The 22,718-nt window shown below is 40.1% G+C and overlaps 4 protein-coding genes and 1 long non-coding RNA gene across 6 annotated transcripts; 2 read left to right on the forward strand and 3 right to left on the reverse strand.

Moving 5' to 3' along the window:
- On the reverse strand, window positions 1–7,196 carry bpnt1 (bisphosphate nucleotidase 1). The gene is made up of 10 exons (XM_044048859.1): window positions 7,015–7,196; window positions 6,026–6,147; window positions 5,825–5,929; window positions 5,481–5,588; window positions 5,320–5,368; window positions 4,226–4,317; window positions 3,948–4,145; window positions 2,963–3,068; window positions 2,739–2,891; window positions 1–147 (listed from the first exon to the last, which is right to left on the reverse strand). Exons 2-9 carry the CDS (start codon window positions 6,143–6,145, stop codon window positions 2,740–2,742), a joined length of 930 nt encoding a protein of 309 aa, XP_043904794.1. The 5' UTR covers window positions 6,146–6,147; window positions 7,015–7,196; the 3' UTR covers window positions 1–147; window position 2,739.
- LOC122783904 lies at window positions 144–2,703 on the forward strand. The gene is made up of 2 exons (XR_006362112.1): window positions 144–627; window positions 1,104–2,703. It is a non-coding gene; the product is annotated as an uncharacterized LOC122783904 (long non-coding RNA).
- A 386-nt stretch (window positions 7,197–7,582) lies between the features above and the next one.
- saysd1 (SAYSVFN motif domain containing 1) lies at window positions 7,583–9,878 on the reverse strand. Its single transcript, XM_044048860.1, has 3 exons — window positions 9,814–9,878; window positions 9,439–9,648; window positions 7,583–8,366 (listed from the first exon to the last, which is right to left on the reverse strand). Exons 2-3 carry the CDS (start codon window positions 9,622–9,624, stop codon window positions 8,043–8,045), a joined length of 510 nt encoding a protein of 169 aa, XP_043904795.1. The 5' UTR covers window positions 9,625–9,648; window positions 9,814–9,878; the 3' UTR covers window positions 7,583–8,042.
- grcc10 (gene rich cluster, C10 gene) lies at window positions 9,868–14,005 on the forward strand. Of its 2 annotated transcripts, XR_006362111.1 has the most exons (6): window positions 9,868–9,945; window positions 11,093–11,146; window positions 11,294–11,470; window positions 11,782–11,929; window positions 12,814–12,873; window positions 13,885–14,005. XR_006362111.1 is itself a non-coding variant. In XM_044048861.1 (5 exons), the coding sequence occupies exons 2-4, from the start codon at window positions 11,095–11,097 to the stop codon at window positions 11,919–11,921; spliced, it is 369 nt and encodes a 122-aa protein (XP_043904796.1). In that variant the 5' UTR covers window positions 9,868–9,945; window positions 11,093–11,094; the 3' UTR covers window positions 11,922–11,929; window positions 12,814–13,204. The 2 variants fall into 2 exon arrangements, 1 of the variants encoding a protein (XP_043904796.1); XM_044048861.1 differs by lacking the exon at window positions 13,885–14,005 and having other exon boundaries at window positions 12,814–13,204.
- Window positions 12,940–22,497, reverse strand: LOC122783899 (cytospin-A-like). The gene is made up of 12 exons (XM_044048858.1): window positions 22,134–22,497; window positions 21,326–21,422; window positions 18,404–18,865; window positions 18,032–18,105; window positions 16,567–17,171; window positions 16,409–16,496; window positions 15,907–15,982; window positions 15,772–15,808; window positions 15,501–15,597; window positions 15,284–15,400; window positions 13,217–13,276; window positions 12,940–13,029 (listed from the first exon to the last, which is right to left on the reverse strand). The coding sequence occupies exons 2-12, from the start codon at window positions 21,363–21,365 to the stop codon at window positions 12,940–12,942; spliced, it is 1,746 nt and encodes a 581-aa protein (XP_043904793.1). The 5' UTR covers window positions 21,366–21,422; window positions 22,134–22,497.
- Between the last annotated feature and the right edge of the window lie 221 nt (window positions 22,498–22,718).

Below are 22,718 nucleotides of genomic sequence, written 5' to 3' on the forward strand. Positions count from 1 at the left end.
CAAGTTTCAGAAGACTTTTTATTATGATTGACTTAAATGCAAACAACCTGACAAAATACAATCTTCAGGTGTTGCTACACCCAAAATTCAAAACTCTGAGACAGATTAATGTGGTATATTCCAGTGCCATTGTTTCACATGATGACCCTGTAGACAAAGGTACTTGTTTATAGAGGCAGAATTCCAGGATTTAAAATAGCAGCTGTTAAAGTTCATGTATAGTTTAGCTGAAATGATGATGTCGTATAATATTGATTGCATGTTTGCTTTCATCAATAAAATGTCACTAGAGGAAAATGCTCATTAACATTTCTTGTATTTAAATTTAAATATTTATCCTTTTATATTAATTTCAGTAAGAAAAACAAAAAGACCCACTTTACATGACCAGCACCAGTAGACATTTAGATCTTTAATATAAAAATGTGATTAATTTGTAATGACGGTTTTGGTCCATGGATAATCCCAGCTCTAATCTCTCTACAACTACAGGTTGTGGAAGACGGCTATGAGTTCTTTGCCAAGCGACAGCTTGTGACGCTGTTTTCTGCCCCTAACTACTGTGGGGAGTTTGACAACGCGGGCGGCATGATGAGTGTGGACGAGTCTCTCATGTGCTCCTTTCAGGTACAGACATTACTCCTGATTATTATATCACGCATTTTGGATCTCACTCAGTGTGTTTATGTTAAAAGTAAGACAATAATTTGGTTTACTTAATGTCTTGTTAAACGATTAAAAATCAAGCTAGTCTTAGTTGGACTAACATCCATTGATCATGAGATTCACAAAGATTGTAACAGCTTTGGATTTTATTTAGTTTCAGTTAGTTCTTAGAGAGGGTTTGCTTGGTGTAAGATTTAGAAAGGTCATAAAAACCCAAAAGATGCCATTTTAACCCTTAGTGCTCACAGAGTTGCACCCTTGGAAAACAAGTCAATACACTTCATATGAAGCCAAATAGCTTATGTGTGAAATAAATTTGCAAAGATGAAAATTTAGCATGTTCTTCTCTGAGTGTATACTTGGGCGTGGCCTGACTATAGCCTCAGCTCGATTAAACTGTGCACGTAAACATATCGACTGCTCGCGCTGTCTTTCAGATTCTGAAGCCATCAGAGAAAAAAGCAAAGTACCAGTATGGAGGAGTGAATTCGGGACGCCCCGTCACGCCTCCTCGCACCGCTCAGGCTCCTAAAAAGAGGTGAATATTTGGTCCGGACTCTCCTGCTCTCACCCTGGGTGGTCTCTGGCCCTTGTCCCTGCAGGCTGCCTCAAACACTCCAGCCCTCTCTCAGTAAGCTTGTCCAAATATAAACACAACCTGCTGGAGTGTTTTTATTGCTTGTTTTGTGAGTATTTTTATGGACACAAGTGGTATCCCCGTTTTTTTGATGACATTGTATATTCACTCAGCTTCTCATTTCTATAACACAGCCCCCTGTTTAAGAAACATTTTTTTCTCTGCCTTCAGGTTAACAACTTCTATTGTGAATGCATGCACGATTTTAATTTTTTCCCTCCGCCTTTGGTAATGAAACTTTTAACGACAGGGTCAAATCGTTACTGTTAGACCTCAACCTGCCTAATGTGTGTGTAATTCACCTGAGAACTGCCATTGTTTCCTTTTTAATTAGGACAACAGCAAAAATATCAGTACTGTGCCATAGTCCTAGGTCACCATTACTAGTATTTATAATTATTTCTACAACCTTATGTGTCCTCCCCCTGCATTTGAACAGCAGGACCTGGGTTCTTTTAAACCTAAATGAATGGAACTCTTCTATTAGTAACCTTTCTTTATCCAACTATTGCCATGTTTGAGCATTAATTAATAAGCTCCAAATCTTTCAATCACAGTTCAAAATGTCAAAGATCACAGAATCGAACGGCAAAGCCAGTGGTGGCCCAGGTCTTTTTGCACAGTACCGTAAGCTTTTTTTTCGACTTGAGAATGTTATAGGAAATCGATAAAATCCTGAGATTTTGACGATAAAAGTGCAATAAATATCACTAGAAAACAAAACACAAACATTGCAACAGGCCATTAAAGCCAGCCAAGCTTGTGTACCTTTCACTAGGACGTTCAGATACTAAAATAACCTGCACTGAAAACTGTTTTTAACTCCTTCATATCATTGAACCAGCATTTGTAGTTGTTGAAGAGCATTATTTTCCAATCATGGTGTGAAATAGCGAGAAAGAAAGAAACGAAGCAGTAGTATTAAAAGGTTCCTTTTTGTTGTATGTCGAAATGTGGGAAGTAAACATCAGTGAGCTAACACTACAGAAATGTAGTGATGGATGACATTAAATTGTAGCGTATATAAAAGGGAAGAGCTAACACAAGGTTACAGTACTGAAGATTGATTATCTGTATAAATATTTATACAACAACAATAAAAGTGCTGATGCACGTCATCCATCACATAACATTGTGAAGCAGTCCGGACGCTATTGCCTCCTGTTGGCTTGTTATATTACACTGTTTCCACCTGGTGGTTTTTGAGTGAAATAAACAGAACCTGCTTTCAGCTCGTGTCTGATCAAGAATGTGTGGTGTGTGTTTACGCGTCTGTCCCTGGAGTCTGAAATCACCGTGTTCAAACTTAAAACAGGAGAATAAACAATTATGTAAGAAAAAAAATCTGTGGTTTAAATCAGATACAAGATTCAATAAAATTGATTTAATTCAGAAGATGATTTTCCTTCCTTGTGTTTTCTTGTTTCGCACAAACCTCAGTCTGACTTCAGCGCCTGCAGCACTGACTGTGGTACTCTGCTGACGTAGTACTCGTGGTTGCGCAGCGTCGCGAGAACACCGGCGGAATTCATGTGCTTTATGTCTGCGTTGTAGCGGTACGCGTTGCCATGCATGTCGGTCAGTTCACCTGCACAAAAAAAGAGAAATGGTTTGAAATTATATAGAATTATAAAGATATATAATTTAGATTTTTTTTACCTCCGACTGCGTGCAGGAGAGCTTCAGGAGCACAGGTGTCCCACTTCTTGCAGCCGGGACTCGCGAAGACGTAAGCAGATGCTTTTCCCTCAACAAGCTGAATAATCTGCAGACAGATGGTTCAGTAAACAGCTGCTCTTCACTGGGTATCTGAAGACACATCTCATTATCGCAATAGCAGATAAAAATAAATATATTACATTATTAAGATGTAAAATGACCATGATGGGTCATCAAAACATGTTAAATTGAAATAGTGCCTTCATTGATAGTGGCACAGCAAGTACATTCACAATATAGAAAGTGTGTTTCTGTTTCGGTCGTCAGTTTGTTGCGTAATGTCAGAAACATTGAACTGTACTGGACATCAAGAAGAGTCTTCACCATAAACAAAGCAAAACAAGGATCTGTAGTGGAATGTGTTCAAATAAAGAAGGAACCCTAGACAGTCAAGCCCGTGTGAACACGTTTCTCCTCAACAGAGAAGAAACTCAAGCTAAGGTTAGTAACACTCTCTCTTTCAATTTGTCAATGGATATTAAATAAGTTTATGTTAAATATACAAAAGTACATAACGGTAAATGACCAAATATTGTCAAATATTATCGTTAACGTTACATGCAAAATATGAGACCAACATATTAAATTATAGTTTTAGCAAACTTGAGTTGAAACTGGCCAACATGAACAAAACTAACATTAGTTTGTCATCATTTTTCATTGATCTTGTATCGCTTTATCCTCCACATGAGGGTCAGACTGGGCCATTTGGCTAAAACATAGTTGTGACTTGATGCAGTTACATTTGTGATATAAGATTCAAGAAGTAAATTTCTAGTTGAGTATTTACTGTGTTATAGATTTAAATTAAGAGCATTTAATGCACAAGATACCAAAATATTACCTTTTAATTTATACTATGAAGGATGAGAAAAAATTATAGTCTAAAGCAACATTTCAGGTCTAGTTAAAATGCTGTGGTTACCTTATTTCCAGCACCTCCCACTCTTATAACTTCATGCGGCTCCATGGCGTCCACACAGTCTGTTACCAGCTTGTTGCTATGGGAACGGGTGGTGGTGACGATTCGTCTATCACCTGGAACTTCCTGCAGCTGAAACCCAAAGGCGCCCAGTCCCGGGATCCCCCACATGGTTCTTCCTAAAGTTGCTCCTGCACCAAGCTGCAGACAAGAGCCTGAGTTAACCGACATGTTTGCCACAAAGATGCCACTAGAGGGCGCCGTTGAGACTCGATCTGTACCTGGTAGTTGTAGAAAGGCTGGTTGATGATGCCTGCGATTGCTTTGCCTTCATATGCAATTCCAATAAGCACCGTCACGTTATCCAGGAGCCCTGAAAACAGCAGGATGTTGAGCTGGAGGAAACTGAACTAAACCAAACATTTTCCTGACACACAGGAAAAACTCAGACAATTAAAGCGTTAAAACAGAAAAGGTCATGCACAGAACAAGTGTAATAACAGTCACGGCTTCCTATCTATCACCCATACGGAGAGCTGTGCTGTGAGGCAGAGGGGGGACCGACCATGTGTGTGGTATCTGGACTTCAGTTTGCTGATGGACAGACTTCGACACTGGGGTCAGCAGAAAAGAGAGAGTGAGAGAAAAGGAGAGGGAGGGAGAGAGAGCAGAAGCACAGATATACAAAGAAAAAAAAAGAAAGAGGAAAGTGACAGTGAACCCAAAAGCCAGAAAGAAAGAAACCCAACAATTGTATCTGACCATCTTTGTGCTGATTTTAAGATAGAACACTGACAAATAACAAAAAAAAGCTTCACAAAACTTAACATATTTTCACCTAATGCTCAAGATTTAGTGTAAGAGGAAATAGTTTCATATTGATATATAATACAGTTTAATTACAGTTTTAAACCACTGTTGCACAAAGTTCTGAATGAGTTTCCACGGTCAAATGTCTTGGTTGCCGTATCGTCTTTGTCTTCAGTACAAACTGGTAAAACCAGTTCAGTGCTTCATGTTTTTTTAAGCAAATTCTTGCAGAATAAAGTCTCAGAAAACAAAAGTCTCAGAAAACAAAAGGTCTTGCCAGTGCTCATTGTTTCACACACACACACACACAGAAGAATACTTGTGCAAACCCCATGTGTGTATGTGTGTCAAAGGACACTCCAGTGACTCCCTTTCATTTAGCCAGCCTATACAAAGTGTTATCCCTAACCTTAACCACAACTCAAATTTTAGCCCTAAACTTGACCAGGTTGTGGTCTCCATGAGGACTAGTGTTCGTGAGACGGTCAGTGTTTATGCCAGAAGGTCCTAGAGGTAACAAATTCAAGTACAGTATGTCTGTGGAGGCAGAGCAGATGGAGCCTACCTTCAGTATATTCCTTTGTGCCATCGAGAGGATCGACCCACACAACGAGCTGACATTCGGAAAAACACAAACAGAAGAAATATGTGAAGCAGGATTATTCATCAGGGAGAACTACTGGGGTTATGACGCTATGACATTAGACTGCACTTCTGGTTACTTACCTCCTCCTCTTTCAGCTGACTGTACTCAGGTGGACAGCTCTTCTGGAGGATTTCCTCTGCCTGGCCAGTCTCAATGAGGTCCTCCTTTATCTCCTCACATGGAAGGTCCTGAATGAACAAGTGGGACATGTAATCATCTGTCTTTAAATTCTAGAATTAGAATAAAATAGAATTTCAAAATAAAAGTGTCTGTTTTGATATGGAACAATAAATGTTGCAAAATGAGTCTGTAAAAAAAATAAAACAGACTAATAAATAACTAATTATAACTCGACATTAAGTGGAGAGTAACATGAAATTGATTGGGGAGCCACAAGTGACTGACAGAGACTGTTTTCACTCACCTCTTCTCCAATGATGGTGATCTTTGGGAAGCGTCTGGACAGGGAGGCACAGATGCTCTGCTGTGCAAGTCTGTCTGCCAGTGTCTGTAGATCATTAGCTCCAGTCTGTGTTATGGAGGAAATGATACTGTAACTGTGTCTTTCTTTCTGATACAAGCATGTTTATCCTCCTCTTAGGTTTAACAGCAGGTTAATTAATACCTTTTCCACAATGCCAAGTTCTCCACTATGAAGGACCTTCCTCACTATGGACCCAGCCTTCTCAGCCACACAGTAGGCAGACGCCACCAGCCGCATGAGCAGAGCAGGACTTCCCGACATCGCTGATGGACAAACACGGGGAACACATTTAACTGGAAAAGTCAAATATGACGAAGACATAACCGTTGAAAATGAAGTCAAGTGAATACACTTTAAACTGCAATATGAGAGGGAATGGCAATCTTTACATAAATTATCCTCATTTTCATTTGAATAACATATTTTAAATGATTTACTGTGTGATATTTTTGCAGATCTATGAGAAACAGAGATGTTTTCTTCAGTGTGTAGAATGTGATGCGTGTGGCTCATTTCAATTTTTGGCTTGGAGCCACACAGTTTGGCTCCAAGAACTATTGTGTATTGTGATTTCGATCACATTTTTCAATTAACTGTGGAGCCCTATTTAGAATCCATAACAAAAGTTTGAAAAAATCGGCAAAAATCGGTCTCATGTACTAATTTAACAAATAAACTGTTACAGCAATTCCCATGTGTTGACAGCATTTTCGAGGCTTCAGTTACATACATCTTTCCAAGTTATTCTTTTAATGAAAGAACCCTACAAATGGTGTTTTTCTTAGTTATTCCAAAAACAACAAACCTTTATTGCTTACGTTTCTGGGTAGTTTCGCATTTAAATAAGTAAACTCAATTAAATGCGATATGATAATGTCAGTTGCTGGAGTAGAACAGCAGCACGCGGTGTCATATAAAATTGCAGGTTAATCGATAAATCATTTAAACGAAGACTAAATAGCGTGTACAGATTGAATCAGCTGCAGCTAGTTAGCTAGAACGCTAATGTTGGTACCTTGCTGGCTTAAAATCAGAGCTGTTCCTCAACCAGTGAAACATAAAATGAATGAAAGAGCGTCTTTAAATGAGCGAACTTCGTTATACATTGTTGAAGTGAATGTTTTACTTACTGAATCCCACGGGAAATGCACAGAAATCGAAAACTGACGAAAACGTGAAGTTGGGAAATGTCGGAAGTGTGTTTCAAGAGTTCCGCCAAAGAGACAAAACATAGAGTCAAGATAGATAGCTAAACATCCGCAAGCTAGATTGTCTGAAGGCGCGGTCGCTTCTCGTAGTATTCGGGATATCCGGTACTTATTGTTTAATTTAGACACATAAAAAAGCTGCTGGCAAACTCAAACATTTGAATAAATGATAAAACAACAAGGGGCTGTCTTAATATATAAGTCTTTATCGAACATTGGGTTGTCTGAACGTCCACGCCAACGAAGACGTGGGTGAACCATCTTGTTTATCGTGTATTTTGCGCCAAATGTCACTTTGTGGGTCCAAATGCCCGTCGTGTTTCATGCAGCGGAGGGAAAAATTTTGTTAAACAAAACTCAACTCTAAAAAACTTTTTCTAGGACTTTCACATTTCACATAAATTCCCCACTTACTTTAATCAAACATTTTACTTTATTGACACAAAAAAATTACTGTCAAAATGAAACCTGAAACAAAACACGAGGCGTCTTACTCTTTAAAATAATTTATTTAACTGTAAAAGCCTTACATTGTCAAGTAAACACCAAGTTCTAAAACAGCCCTATTAATGCGTTCCTGAACCCACCACTAAAGACACTGTGCAACATTTCTCATAAAACCCACATTCATCTTTAAAGGAACATGGAAAAAATCTGGTAAATGTTATAATTTGTGGAAAAATCGTAGATGAAAGTTTAAAGGATATATGTGGTTAGAAAATAATGTGAACTAAATAGTGGTAACAAATATTGTTGCTCTGTTTAACAACCATAAAATACCCAATTTTAAAGCTTCAAAAGAGAAATGAAAATGAGTTAAGAGTAAAGAAATCTCACACCATAATAAACTGATGTAACAATTTTATTTCGCCTTAAATTATTTAAAATATTAACTCTCTGAAAAGAAAGAAGCAAACCCTGATCCTTTGATTCAAATGTGCAAAATTATTTCATCTGTTGGCCAAAGGTCTGTAACCCATTTCTCCTTCCAGCTGCTCTGCAGTGAGCGCACCCAGCAGGGGCTGACAGTCCGGGTTGAAGACAGAATAAGCACTCATTTCTCCAGGCTCACGTGCTGCTGGGCTACGGAGACCTTCATAGAGCCAGTAGAAGAGCGAGATGATGAAGAAGGGCAGGCCAAACTCCAGTTCAACAAACAGGCCAAGCAGCACCAGCCAAAGCAACACTTTGAGCAGAGTGAGGTTTGAGATGATGACGTGTCTTGAGGCTAACCATCTTCCCACAGAGGTGTCCAGCAGCCAGTCTCTTTGGTCCTGCAGGGAGGACAGTTAAATTCAGCCATCCGTCAGGTTTGAGTGCTTTTTTTTAAGAATTAAAAGACGTTTTCAGATTTTTCAGCTAATTAAATGTGATTATTTTCTGGTTTCCTTGCTTCATATAACAAATAAATCATTCAAACTGAATCATTTTGGTTTGTGTGTTAACCCTAACCCAACATGAATTGTTAAAGATTCAACTTTCAAACATCACGTTGAATTTTTGAGCTCAACAAATGAGCTCAACTTGCTGCAAAATTAAAATGCTGGTCACTCAGTGCCTCAACAGTAAAACCTAATCCAACAACTGGTATCTGATGTCAATGTTTACGGAATGTAGTAAAGTTTATTGCATATATTACAAAGATCAACCTCAATAATAAAACAGGTGACTGGTTTTAATGCGGCTAATCAATGTGTTTGTTGTCAACAGAAATATAGATTCATGGTGATGGTCAGAAACATTACATTACAATACAGACACATGATTCAATAGAAAATAATCAAAAGAAAATAATGGAAAACATAAACATAATTAATATTATACAGTATTATCAAACACTGAGCACAAATAACATTTTATTTTCTCCACATTTGTATAGTAAAAACTATTTCCAAATTAATATTGTACAGAAACAAACATCTGATATCTAGTGAAGACTTTCTTTTAATTGTCTCCATGTTTCTGTGATCGAATTGCTTGAAATTGTCAAAACAGATTGTCTAAAACAGAGTTGGGATTAAGGGGAATCCTGGGACAATAATCCAGTGACATTTTTTGTCAACTTTTAAGGATTTGCTATATAAAGAATCTTTTAAAATGGTAAATTACACTGTGTAACCTTTTTAGACATGCAATTAACTGAAATAATACTGTACAATAATATGTCTAATTTACAGTATGCTAGTCATAGATGTCCTGAACACAACCTAGTCAGTCTTGTCCAGAATTTATGGACAATTTAGCTTCTCAAAGTTGAGAATATTTTCAATTTAAAAGTTCTAATTTGAGACATTTAATTTGAAATGTCTCTAAAACTGTACTTAGTTCAGTTGTCAGTGAGCTTACCTCGGTTTGTGAGCTGTGAGCAGCAGATGCGCTGATATTTTCTGTCTGTTTCTCTTCAGTTGTTGGTGTCGTTTCAGGCTGGACTGCTTCACATTGTTCTCGTTGCTGTGGTTCAGCGCCTCGATTCTTTTTCTCAACATTTACTGCCTGTCGTCGGGCTCTGAACTCTGCGAGCTTCTGCTCCATCGACTTACACTTTTCACCAAAGATCTGCCAAGTCAAAAACAGCCGCTTTTAACTCACTGAAAAACTTAACGTGAGGTTTAAAACCATCAAACGAGTTTAAATTAATGATCTTTCCCTTTAATTTTAAGTTCATAATCACATTTTTGACATATTCAAACGCACTGCTAGCAAAGCGAAGGGTTTGTTTACCTTTGCCAGTCAGCGTCTATCGGAAAGAAGCACGTAGAGACGTAAAACACTTTTACATGTCGTCGTAAAAATCCACAACGTTTCCGGCAAAATATCACCTCTCTGTTACCAGCTAGGCTGTTCTCAACAGCGGTGAGTGTCCCGACATATAAACTGTATTTTCTAGAGGATTATTAATCACTTTATGAATGCGTGTGTGTGTTGTTGTTGTCGGTTGCTGCGTTAGAAGCTAACGTCGCGTAACACTAGCGTCAAATCAAGCGATAGAGAAAGTAAACGATGAAAGAAAAACGTTCACAATCCTTCATTGTTATTCTGAAGACTAGTCCGTGTTTAGTTAATTAATTTAACAGAGACTAAAACTAGTGAAAGTACAAATACCACACCACAAACATACAAGTGCAAGTTACACGCTACATCTACTGTCAGTGATGGTATGTTGTACATTATATTACAGTATAGAATCACTACTGTCGTTAATGTACGTTGTGCTAAATGTTGTATTTGATTAAAGTGATGCACAGTTTTCACACAAAGCTCTGAGGAATCACGGTTTTATGAATGAATGAATAACATGGTTGCAGTAAAATTTAAATCCATAAAGTAAGTGTAAGAATGTAACACTCAAAACTGTGTGAAAGTACACTACAGACACATGTACTTCAAGATTATTGACTTTAACGTACTCCATATTGCTGCAGAGAACTGGTGCATTCAGTATTTCAATAGTAACCTTTAACTGACTAAAAAGTGACATCAAGTGAAAATACCTTTGAAAATCAGTTAATTGGTTTGAGTCTTTTGTCAGTAATTAATAAAAATTTTCAGCTGCTTAAATGTGAATATTTTTAGGTTTCTTTGCTAAATATAACTGTGTGTTAGAACTGATACATTATGGTTTGTGGACTAAACAATACATCTGAGAACATCACAATTTCCAGATTTAGTTGAGACTGATCAACATTTTTCAAGATTTTCGGACACTTTGCAGACCAAACAAGTACTCTATTAATCGAGAACATAATCATTAGCTGCAGGCTGCAGCCCTACTTTAGTATAATTATGAAGTAGCTTTAACTCATTTAAGTATTCAAGCTTTAGTAAAGTACATGCTGAGTATGGTAACTCTCTACTGCTGACTTAAACAACCGGAGCAGTAGAATTTTACAGTCAGCTCTATAATTAAAGTTTCTTTTTTTTCTGTAGACAATCTGAAAGTCAATTAAGGTGGTTTATAATAACTTCTACTATTGAATATCTGGTTGTTCCCTCTCTTCAGACATGGCCTCAGCTCCAGCACAACAGCCCACCCTGACAGTTGAGCAGACCAGAGGTGAGAGGAAAGCTAAACAAGTTCATTTTTCATGTTTTGCTCTCTATGGTGGTCAGAATAAATACAAATTACCTGGAAATGACACTGTATGTGTGTGTTGTAGAAGCAGAGTGCTACACACTGAGGTCTTTTATACTTGTCTGACAGTGGTGCTGAGTGAGGTGATCCAGGCCTTCTCCGTACCAGAAAACGCCGCCCGGATGGACGAGGCTCGAGAAAGTGCCTGCAACGACATGGGAAAGATGCTGCAGCTCGTGCTGCCGGTGGCCACGCAGATTCAGCAGGAGGTTATCAAAGCTTACGGATTCAACAACGAAGGAGAGGGTGAGGCTTGCTTTTGTCTTTGATTTGATTGTAACACAATACTTTGTATATTGTGGTTGTGACTTTTGGTGATTCATCAGCTTCATCATGTTAATAGAAATATCACATTTCTCGGGGAGAACAAAAAAAAAAGAGAAAAATAACTATTACTTACATGTAGACATGTCGAGACCATCAGTCCTGCAGAAATGATCTTTTAGCATGCATATACCTGGATTTTCTTACGAAAAACAATTGTCAAATTCTGGTTAAAGACTGTACATTATTGAGCGTAGATGACAGGACTCATTTTGCCCCTGCTTCACTTTCAGGCGTTCTAAAATTTGCCAGACTGGTGAAAATGTACGAAACCCAGGACCCTGAAATTGCAGCCATGTCGGCTAAACTCAAGTCTCTCCTCCTGCCGCCTCTGTCCACACCACCTATAGGAGGCGCCATTCCAGCTTCATAACTTTCATGGTTCCTTTCATTTATTATTAATGCTTTGAACCTGTGCAACTGTTCTGTCATTCTGACATCAAGTCTGGAGTTTATAGAAAAGTTATTTTGAAACTACAGCATTACAAACAACCCACGTTATGTACATGATGGTTTCTTGCAAAACTTGTTAAGTTATTACTTTTGAAATGTTTCAGTATGTTACATAGCGACCATTTCCTCATGTTACTGAACTGTAAAACATTATTTTAATGCCATATTTTACATTATTTTAATTGTTTTTATATTCTGTCAATTTTGTTTTTGTCATAGTGGGGTCCAAAAGTGTATATTAATATTAAACCATTTTCTGTAAATGTGTGTGGTATTGATGAAAAAAATAAATTAAATTATACATAACTTTATTATTGCAATAAGGCTTTGGCAGCGACATCATCATACATTTACCATGTTTTTAAAAAAATTACACACATTTACATATATACATGTCCTCCAAGGCAACTCTCCTCAGCGTCTCAAAACATCACATTTACAGAAAATAAAATCTGTCCCCTTGTTTTATACTTCTTGGGTGCATGCACACATGACGATGCTGTATCATGGCAGACTAAAAAAGGCAAGTTATCAGTCCAGATAAATAAAACATCAATGCCTTCATCATTCACTTAAAAATCCTAAAGTGCTCTGTACAAAAATGAGGCTAAACAGTGTAAAACAGCACCAAATGTGAAACAAATTGTAAAATACTTTGTGTCTGTGCTTACTCACCCAGCACCTATTTTAAATTCTGTGCCACCACAACATATGTAGAAAAATTAAAACATTTTGTTATGTTTTTGTCAGCAGGGTGTTGTTTCTGTGTGAAGTATCGATACATTAAAAACATCATATGTTTGATTTTTCAGATACATACCTGGACAAATTCATTATGAAGAGAGCTCCCTCATGTGGAAAACAAACGACATGTGAGTTCTTTTAGGTTGAGTCACCAATGACAAAAAAGTATGAGAAAGATGCTGGAGGAGATGACTTCACATCTCAAAGTGACGGAAGATGCTTTCGACGTAACCGAGGACCCTCTGCCAGTCCGGCCCGCCGGCCTTCAACATCTCCTCCACTGACTGTCACACAGTTTACATAGAAAGATCAGAGCATGTGATGCTCTGTTTTCTAGAAACACGCTTGTTCTATTACAATAAATCATCATTTTGAACTGAGGAAAGGCATTTCAAGTAGTGCAACTTTTACATTTTCTCCATATATTTTGATGTAACCTGGATTATACATGAAACATTTGAGGTGTCTTACCAACGTGGCTGTGATTCCCACATTCTCTCCTGTCTTAAAAGCAAGGTCCAGATTTTCCCTCTGTAGAAACACATCACACAAATATCCACTACAATTATCAGGGATGCATGATATTGGACTTTTTGTCAATAACTGATATATGTATATATATATATATATATATATATATTTATGTGTCGAGAGAGAGATAAAAAATATATATGTATATACATATGTGTTTGCCCCTTCCTGATTTCTTATTTTTTAGCATGTTTGTCACACTTAAATGTTTCAGATCATCAAACTAATTTAAATATGAGTCAAAGACAACACAAGTAAACACAATGCGTTTTTTAAATGAAGGTTTTTATTATTAAGGGAGGGGAAAAAAATCTAAACCTACATGGCCCTGTGTGAAAAAGTGTTTGCCCCCTAAACCTAATAACTGGTTGGGCCGCCGCTTGCAGCAACAACTGCAATCAAGCGTTTGCGATAACTTGCAATGAGTCTTTTACAACGCTGTGGAGGAATTTTGGCCCACTCATCTTTGCAGTATTGTTGTAATTCAGCCACATTAGAGGGGTTTTTGACCTTTATAAGGTCATGCCACAGCATCTCAGAAGGATTCAGAACTTTGACTAGGCCACTCCAAAGTCTTCATTTTGTTTTCTTTTTCTTGTTTTCTATAGCATTCAGAAGTGGACTTGCTGGTGTGCTTCGGATCACTGTCCTGCTGCAGCATCCAAGTTCGCTTCAGCCTGGGGTCACAAACACACTCTGCACATTCTCCTTCAGGATTTTTTGGTAGACAGCAGAATTCATGGTTCCATTTATCACAGCAAGTCTTCCAGGTCTTGAAGCAGCAAAACAGCCCCACACCATCACACTACCACCACCATATTTGACTGTTGGTTACTTTTACGCCAGATGTAGTGGGACACACCCCTTCCAATAAGTTCAACTTTTGTCTCGTCAGTCCACGGAGTATTTTCCCAAAAGTCTGAGGGATCATCAAGATGTTTTTTGGCAAAATTGAGGCGAGCCTTAATGTTCTTTTTGCCCAACAGTGGTTGGAGTCTTGGAACTCTGCCATGCAGGCCATTTCTGCCCAGTCTCCTTCTTATGGTGGAGTCATGAACACTGAGTGAGGCCTGCAGTTCTTTAGATGTTGTTCTGGGTTCTTTTGTGACCTCTTAGATGAGTCGTCGCTGCGCTATTGGGGTAATTCTTCACACATGGGAAGGTTGCCCACTGTTCCATGTTTCCTCCATTTGTGAATAATGGCCCTCACTGTGGTTCTCCGGAGTCCCAAAGCTTTAGAAAGGTCTTTGTAACCTTTTCCAGACCGATAGATGTCATTTACTTTGTTTTTCATTTGTTCTTGTATTGCTTTAGATCACGGCATGATGTCCTCCTTTTTTGGGATCTTTTTGCCGACTTCACGTCTGACAGGTTCTATTTAAGTCGTGTGTTGATTCAATAGGTCTGGCAGTAATCAGGCCTGGGTGTGGCAAGTAAAATTTTCCAAAAAATGTGACTAACCACAGTGACCTGATGATTTTACAAGGGGGGCAATTACTTTTTCACATGGGGCCATGTAGGTTTGGATAGTCTTTTCCCCATAATAAATAAAATCATCACTTAAAAACAGCATTTTGTGTTATCTTGGGTTATCTTTGTCTAATATTTAAATTTTAGTTTGATAATCTGAAACATTTAAGTGTGACAAACATGCAAAAAAAATAAGAAATCAGGAAGGGGGCACACAACTGTATATATCTAAATATATGTATATATTTTTGTAATATCCGGGGTCTTGGCATGTTCGTCGATATCCGATAATACTTTTCATACATGGACGCCTGAATCAGTCACTTAGGTCCTTTTGATCTCATCTTTAAATCAGATAAAATTTAGTCTGACAACCACAAGAATCTGTAGAATAAAAAGGGGTCAACTTCTTATTCTTCGCTCCTTTTGACCATGATCTTACACAACTGAGTGACTTCACTGACGCTCTCGATGTTCTTATTCCTTCAGGAATGATATAACATGCATTTCCATTGAGAGAATGAGCAGCAGTTTTACCTTCTCCTCTGGGTTGAGGACATCGTACGGGACGTGATTTGGTAAATATGTGTGGTAAACGGCACAGAACGCCAAACCATCCTCCCAGCTGCTGCTGAAGTTGGTGATCTCAATGTTCTGTCATGAAAATATACATTTAATTTGTCAGAAGATGATTTTCATCCCTGTGTGGAGTTGATTTTTACAGATGACGACACTGAAAAAACACCCGACTAACCTTATAACCTTGCGTACGACTTTGGCACCAGCGCAGCAGGGAGTTTCTTCGGGAGCCGCCGTGACGCCGCAGCAGAGCACTGAAACCATCCTGAGGTCTGAGAAGACAAAAAGCAGGCTGAAGTGAAAAAACAACAATTCAGACACAAAATAATAAAGAGTAAAATAATAAAAACAAGTTAACATATGACAAGAAAACATGATAAAATGTAGAAATAGGGAAACTAAGTCACAAAATAGAAGGAATCAAAAAGTCACCCACTAAAACTTACTTGATAGATTCTGAGCTTTGGTCCTCCTCCTGTTTTGCTGAATAATAAAGAAAATAACATCCACAGTCACACACGTGTGCAATAAACTCAGTCTTGAAGCATGATAGCAGTGTTGTGGGTTTTACGTAAACTCACCTGTGTAAAAGCTGGACCAACTGTCCTGACGCTGTAAAATACGATCCATCCTTCTCCCTTTAGTCGGCTGCTCTTTCTGGAAGAGTTATAAAATAACTATACAGGCCCGATAACTTGTTATTTAGACAGTACATGTAAGTTAAAGGGTAACTTAACATCTAAACCACTTCTCCAGGTATAAACTAGTGTATATCGGTGTCTAATAATGTTATTTGCTTCACAGTTTATTGTGAAATCTTGAAATTATATATTGTGAAAAAAATCTACTGCCTCTCTCTGGTCAAACCCTAGCTACTGCCCTTGAATTTTGTCATTGGCTTTCTCAGTCCATGCTCCTCCCACTTTTTATAAACGCCGTGTCAGATTTCACTACCAGGCCACACTCCCTCACACAGCTCACAGCCCACATCTTGGCATTTTTCAAAATCAGGCCTCAGAAGAGTGGGTTTAGTTAGACTTTAATAGTTGTCAAAACAAATAACGTCCACTGCTACTTTTATACCTTGCATAGTGGTAAAGTTGTGCTTGTGTTGTCTGCAGCACCGCTTTGACTGAACGGGTCCGTTGGAAGCGGGAGACGAGATAAACTCCTAAAAGACAAAAACGTGCATGTTTGAAAACATTCCAGTCTTCAAGTGATGGACTTTCACGCAGACTTACCAAGATCTTTCAGACAGCATCACAATCCTCCTCGGATCTCTCTGCACACGTCCGTCCCCCTTCTTTTTCTCCAGAGCAGCTAAACTACGGAGGTATCCTTCCGCTACCCCCTTCCCCGATAGATGCTTGCCCCCTGATCCATTTTCATCCTCTGGATCCTGATCTGCATCAGGTTCTATATTTGCGTTTCCTTCATCCTCCTGCTTTTCCACATTTTTGGCTTCAGTCGCTGCTTCAACTTCCTCCACATGCTCCTGTACGTCCTCTCCCTGTCCCTCCTCAGAGTCCCTGTTCTCTGCCTCTTCATCATCCGTTTTGTCTTCCACCGCACGTGTGTCACTCAGAGTGTCCAGCTCAGCTCGCTCCTGCTGCAGGGAGAGTTCTTCCAGTTGGCGGCAGACGTCTGTGTGCTCGGCTCTCAGACTCTGCAGCTCTCTGTCCGTCTCCTGCTGTCGGCTCAGTGCCAGGGCCAGTTGCTCCTCCACAGCCCTGTGGCTCTGCTGAAGTAAACCCAGAGCCTGCTCCGACTCCATGCGCAGCCGGTCGGCCACAGACACCGCCACCTGCAGGTCACACTGGAACTGATGCCACTCCAGCCTCTCCGTCTGTGGAGGAGGGAAAAAATGAGCACCAAATGTAAGTGGAAATGACATCCGTATGATATATATCAGTAATCACAGATCCAATCATATGCGTATACAAAGTATTCATAAGTGGAAGTCGTCTTCTGTTTTGCTGGGTGAGGCTATGATTAACCACAGGGGGGCAAATTCTCTGGTCCTTCTGAGTGGAATCTGTGGGGAAAATTAGCTTCTACAACGGTTAACGGTCTTAATCACACACTAAAGCTCTTCAATAGAACACAAACGATGTCCTCATGAAGAAAATAGATGATAAAGTATGACACATATGAGTGAACACCGGAGTGATTGACAGCTGGTATCATCCAATAGATGTCAGTCAAAATCACGACTGGTTGCCGATTGTCAACAGCCTGAAGTAGGAGTGTTCACACCTGGCACTGAAATGTGTCCGGGATGTATTTCCTGTCACCTACATATGATCAACTCTGGTGTCCCTGCCACTTAATTCAAATACACGCCAACTGTTTGCCAGGACAAAACGATGTTGTACCAAGTCTGACTGCACAGATGGGTCTGCTGTAGGAGGACAGTAGAAGCTAGCTGATTTATATTGGTGATTTGTGTCATGATAGTTTGTTGTCATGAAAAAGTGGGCCCACATATACTAAGTTTGGGAAACACTGCTTTAAGAGTCCTGGATATGACTTGTATCTCTTTTGTTGAAGCCATTTAATCAGGTAACCCACCGTCACCTACCGAAAATAAAAAACAAAGACAATCAGAATTCAAAATTGAAAGTATTTACTGCGCAGCAAATGTATACGACTTTCAACCAAGGTTCAAGCCCAAAGAGGGAGATGTGATGTCCAGTTAGAGCTCACCCTCAGAGTCTCCCTCAGTGTGTCCACCTCTTCCACCAGCTCATCTCTCTCAGTTATCAAACGCCTGAGCAGCTCTGAAAGATAAGGAAAAGAAAAACGATCGCACACAATTGTAAGTGAAGACAGACAATACATTATGAGGAGAAAACAACACATTTCAAAAGAGGTTCAAGAACACGGGAAAAATAATACAGATTTGGTTTCACCAGCTGACACGTTTGTCAAAATCCACCTTTTATGTCATGGTTTATTACTGCTAGAGGTTTGGTACATGTGTGTTTGAAGTAGTAAAATGTAAAGTAAAATGTGACATCAGAACAACAGTTTCCATAAAAGCAGTTAAAAGACAACAAAGATGATAAGACAGCTTACCTACTGCTCCTGTTATAACATCAGTTTTGGGAGTAAGGCCCAGTGAGGCCCTCTGATGCTCCATCAGACTGAGTAAAACCAGAGTCATCTCCTCCTCGGCTCGCTCGGCTGCAGCCTGCGGCTCCACTCCGCTGTCTCTCTCCTGCCAGCTCTGCTCGAGAGGTGATCCTCTGGACGGAGGCTGAGACGCTGGGATGCCAGCGCTGCCTGCCGTCTTCCTCTCGCTCACTTTGGTGTCCGAGGGGGAGACGCTGTCCACACTTATCACAGCCCATTCTGAGGAAGCAGGCACTTTCTGTGACCACTCTGCGATTGGAGACGTGGTGGAAGGGGGGGTGGTGCTGCCGGCCGGCGATGGCGTCTGTGCTTTATCAGAGGAGGCTGTCGGGGATAAGGCCATGCTGGTCAGCTGTCCCTCTGAGGGAGTGGTGGGAGGCGTCTGGTAGAAATCTAAAGGAGAACCTGAGGAGGAGCAAAGGATAAAGACAGACGTGAAAGGTAAAGGAGTAAAGCACTACTGTCCCGTAAAATGTGCTGGAAGTAAAGCCAGTTCTGTGATGCAGGAGAACAAACTCAGTGTCCTCTTCCTTTATTTACTGTCCAGGGCAGACTGATGCAGCAAAAAGCCTCTCCTGCCAGTGTCTTGGCAGAGACGCGTGCGCGCACGCACACACACACACACACACACACACGTTTGCACAGCTACAGTACTCTTCTCAGGACACTGCACTGACTCCCACAGTCTGAGCAAAGCATAATCCCTAACCTTAACCATAACTGGTTAATGCCTGACCATAACCTTGATTAACTAGTTGCTCAGATATGAGGTTCTGCCTCATTAGGACCAGGTTTTGGTCTTCATGAGGACTAGTGGTCCTGACAAGGTCAGTGTTTATGCCAGAAAATGTCCTGAAGAGGTAACAAAGACAAAGACACACACACACTCCCAGTTTTCCCTCATGTAGCAAGATCCTAGAAAGCTGCAGTCTCACTCACTCTAATCTACTGTCTAACAGCTTCTGTCACTGTAATCAGTCGATTACAACCATGATCCGTGCCTCCACGTTTATACACAGATTTTCAGAAATGTACATTGATGTTGCTGCAGTATTATTATCTTATGTGTGACCTGTCTGTCATTGAGATTAGTACATACACTCACTGGCCACTTAGGTGTTCAACTACATGCCATTGCCAACACAAATTATTAATCAGCCAATCACATCGCAGCAATTGAACGTACTGTATGTAGACGTCGCGACACAAAGTGAACCCCAAGATATAGAACAGAAGTAGCATTTAGCCACCAGGGGGCGACTCTGCTGGAAAAAGAAGTTTGAATGGAAGTCTATGGGAAAATGAAAATGAAACCTTCTCACTTGATTGATAAAGTCAATAAACATTTTCCTGAGCAGTTAATGATCTTAATTGCTAGTTTCAGGTCTTCTTCAAAGCATGTGATTTCAATTTTTTCAAAACGTGAAAAATACATGACAATACGCAGCACATGAGTGATGGCGTGAGTGGCAGTCGGACATAGAGATGGCCTAGTAGAAAGAGAACTTAGGGTTGCCAATTCGAATCCTGGCAGGTCAAGGGCTGGCCAAGGTACCCAATTCCCATTGCTCCACATTGATTGGGTTAATTGGACATGGTAAATTGACACCAGCATATACTGTATACAAGTGCCGGTCCAAAGCCTGGATAAATGGGAGGGTTATGTCAAGAACAAGAAGGTCAAATCAAACGTCCTGATTACCGTAAAACCAGGTGATCTGCTGTGGCGACACCTAAAGAGGTAGAAGCCAAAAGAAAAGAAAATCCACTGAGGGCAGATCTCTAAGAAAAGACGCCTTGTTGATGCCAGGGGTTAAAGAAACTTGGATAGGTATTAAAAGCACAGCACATGAAACCTTGAAGCAGATGGACCACAGCAGGTGCCACTTTCTTCGGTACCATGTGCCTAATAAAATGGCCAGTGAGTGTACATGCAATGTGATTTCTAATATGATGATAGTATGTTCTCTGTATGTCTACAGGACTCTTTCCCACCATCTTTGACTTAGATTTCTTTCCTTCTCTGCTGCCTTGTCCTTGTTTTGCACTCCAGGATTCTGCAGCTTCATCAGTTTCCCCGGTTCAACTAAAGCAGTGGATCTATTCTCATCCTTTCCTACACACGGACACCCAAGAGATGAAAGCCAGGAGCGGCATCTTAAACAGCCACAGTTTAAGTGAGAGTTCCCCAGAGCTATAGTTTGACTTAATGTCTTCAGCTTGAAAAAGCAAAACACGTGACACTGAGCAATCTCACCCATTATGAGCCAAATGACAGCTGTAAGTGAAGTGATACTGAGAGAATGAGTGAGATTATAGGATGTAACGGTGCTGACTACAAATTCCACTGAATCCCCTCAAGATACACTTCTGAGTCATCACTTCCTGCATGAAAAGAAAAGTTTCTATCAATGTACAGTGCACCAGAGTGGAGTTTTATTCGGACAAACCAGTGCAGACTTAAGTGCATATTAACTTCGCGTTGCATTTACAATGTACAATTATGCAATGGGGCGTATAATTATTTGATCAGAATTGGTGGGATGCACTGAAAAACTATTGTTTGTTTTAGTGTCTTTGTTCCCATTGCAGACACACAAGGACAACAATTCCAGCTGATGCATTCATCAAGGTTAAGGATCATGAGACTCGTCTGCATCACAAATAAGCACACGTACTGAGACACTCAAACAAAAAACACCCTCTGTCTCATAACCAGGAAGATGGCATCTAAAAATAGATGCTCTAAAAAAACAAAACAATAAATTCATGACTGAGATTGGACACATGCAGCACCACAATCACCTGTACCCATCACTGCAACAAATGTAAAAGCCATCTTTGCACACATGTTTGCTGTCATACCTTTGGGGCCATGGCTGTCTTTGCCAGTGTGGTTACCCATGGTCCAGGAGGAGCAATGCCAGTGTCCTTCACGTGTCCTCCGAGTTGTTTAGGCTGTCTGGACGGAAAGAGAGAGGGGGACAAAAATGAATCTTTCATGAGTGGCTGCTAAACTTGTGACCAAGTGAACAAAAGGAGTGTGACAGGTAAAAAAGAAAAAGAAAGAAAGAAAGAAAAAAGGAGGAGCATGTCAGGAAATCTTGAGTGCAAAATCTCTTAAGAAAATATCCCATGATTAAACTGTGGGATCACAATAACAAACACTTTGTAAATAAAAAATAAACAGCAGCAAAAATAGTAACTGGTGTCACCTGACAACTCTCAATCAACCAAACCCCATTAAGTTATCTACTGATTTATTCGGCATTCACGTGATTTCCTGAGATTTATGCCTTTCACACACACACACACATCAGTCTTGCAGCCACTGCAGACTATTTTAGCCAAGTATTTAAGGATTGGGGCTAACAGACGAAGAATCTCGGCAGCATCCACTGCGCAAATCAACGCGCAGCTTCGTGATTGTTATGCCGAATTAAAGAGGACTTTTGACTCATTTGTTAGATGTTTTTTAAAATAGCCACACGCTTTGTACGGTGTTTTTAATGAGCCAGGTAGCTTTAAAATGCCAGTTAAGTGAATGGAGTTCGGAGTGACACTTCAAATCGAATCAAGGTGATTTTTACTGAATAAAGATGTTTTCCTCAGCAAAATATGTTGCATGTAGCTGCGCACACACACCGTCACCTTCCACTTTCATTCATCTTACCTTCAGTGTCGCTTAGCTGCACGTCTTCCACTCTGCTCCTCGGCTGTTTCTTCTCCGGCTCCCTCCTCCTCCTCCACCACCTCCTCCTCCTCCTCTCTGCGTCCCGTCTCCCAAAAATCAACCAAAGACACGATTTAAGTCACTGACAGACATTTCACCACGACATCCCATAGTGACCACACATCTTCAGAGAGGCCGCCACCATCGACAGCTAACAACTTCAGTGCAATTCCCCCAAATTAATATCCAGTAACTGCGCTTCTCCTTTAAATCCAATGCGACAAAGAGAAACAAAGTAACTGCGCAGCAGCTGCACGCGGACTCAACGGGCTGAATGTTGACAGTGACATCGTCTGGAGCTAAATGTGAGAATGTTTTCACAAAGTAATCACTTCAAACATGCAAACAGTGTTTGGTGCAGTTGTTGGTGGAGGGAAACCAGCGCGACTGACGCTGCAGCGGCACCTGCTGGCGGATAATTATGTTTCGTTAAGAGCAGGTGTGTTTGGCAGACAGGTAAACTGTCGTGACGTCATCCGGGTTCTTCGTGCGTGCGTTTCGTCTTCATTTATATAAAATAAAAAA

Source organism: Solea senegalensis, linkage group LG17 (genome assembly GCF_019176455.1).
Source record: "Solea senegalensis isolate Sse05_10M linkage group LG17, IFAPA_SoseM_1, whole genome shotgun sequence".
NCBI lineage: Eukaryota > Metazoa > Chordata > Actinopteri > Pleuronectiformes > Soleidae > Solea > Solea senegalensis.

What these genes read in the sequence shown, in the direction of transcription:
- bpnt1 (XM_044048859.1), bottom strand. Translation starts at nt 6,145, where the DNA reads ATGTCGGGAAGTCCTGCTCTGCTCATGCGGCTGGTGGCGTCTGCCTAC. An exon ending in TCACCATCATTGGAGAAGAG is followed by an intron (nt 5,589 to 5,824) that starts GTGAGTGAAAAC and finishes TTGTTCATTCAG; the next exon opens with GACCTTCCATGTGAGGAGAT. An exon ending in TGGGAGGTGCTGGAAATAAG is followed by an intron (nt 3,069 to 3,947) that starts GTAACCACAGCA and finishes ATCTGTCTGCAG; the next exon opens with ATTATTCAGCTTGTTGAGGG.
- saysd1 (XM_044048860.1), bottom strand. Translation starts at nt 9,624, where the DNA reads ATGGAGCAGAAGCTCGCAGAGTTCAGAGCCCGACGACAGGCAGTAAAT. An exon ending in CTCACAGCTCACAAACCGAG is followed by an intron (nt 8,367 to 9,438) that starts GTAAGCTCACTG and finishes TCCTCCCTGCAG; the next exon opens with GACCAAAGAGACTGGCTGCT.
- grcc10 (XM_044048861.1), top strand. Translation starts at nt 11,095, where the DNA reads ATGGCCTCAGCTCCAGCACAACAGCCCACCCTGACAGTTGAGCAGACC. An exon ending in GACAGTTGAGCAGACCAGAG is followed by an intron (nt 11,147 to 11,293) that starts GTGAGAGGAAAG and finishes CTTGTCTGACAG; the next exon opens with TGGTGCTGAGTGAGGTGATC. An exon ending in ATTCAACAACGAAGGAGAGG is followed by an intron (nt 11,471 to 11,781) that starts GTGAGGCTTGCT and finishes CTTCACTTTCAG; the next exon opens with GCGTTCTAAAATTTGCCAGA.
- LOC122783899 (XM_044048858.1), bottom strand. Translation starts at nt 21,365, where the DNA reads ATGGGTAACCACACTGGCAAAGACAGCCATGGCCCCAAAG. An exon ending in TTGGTCCAGCTTTTACACAG is followed by an intron (nt 15,809 to 15,906) that starts GTGAGTTTACGT and finishes TTTATTATTCAG; the next exon opens with CAAAACAGGAGGAGGACCAA. An exon ending in TCCTCAACCCAGAGGAGAAG is followed by an intron (nt 13,277 to 15,283) that starts GTAAAACTGCTG and finishes GTGTTTCTACAG; the next exon opens with AGGGAAAATCTGGACCTTGC.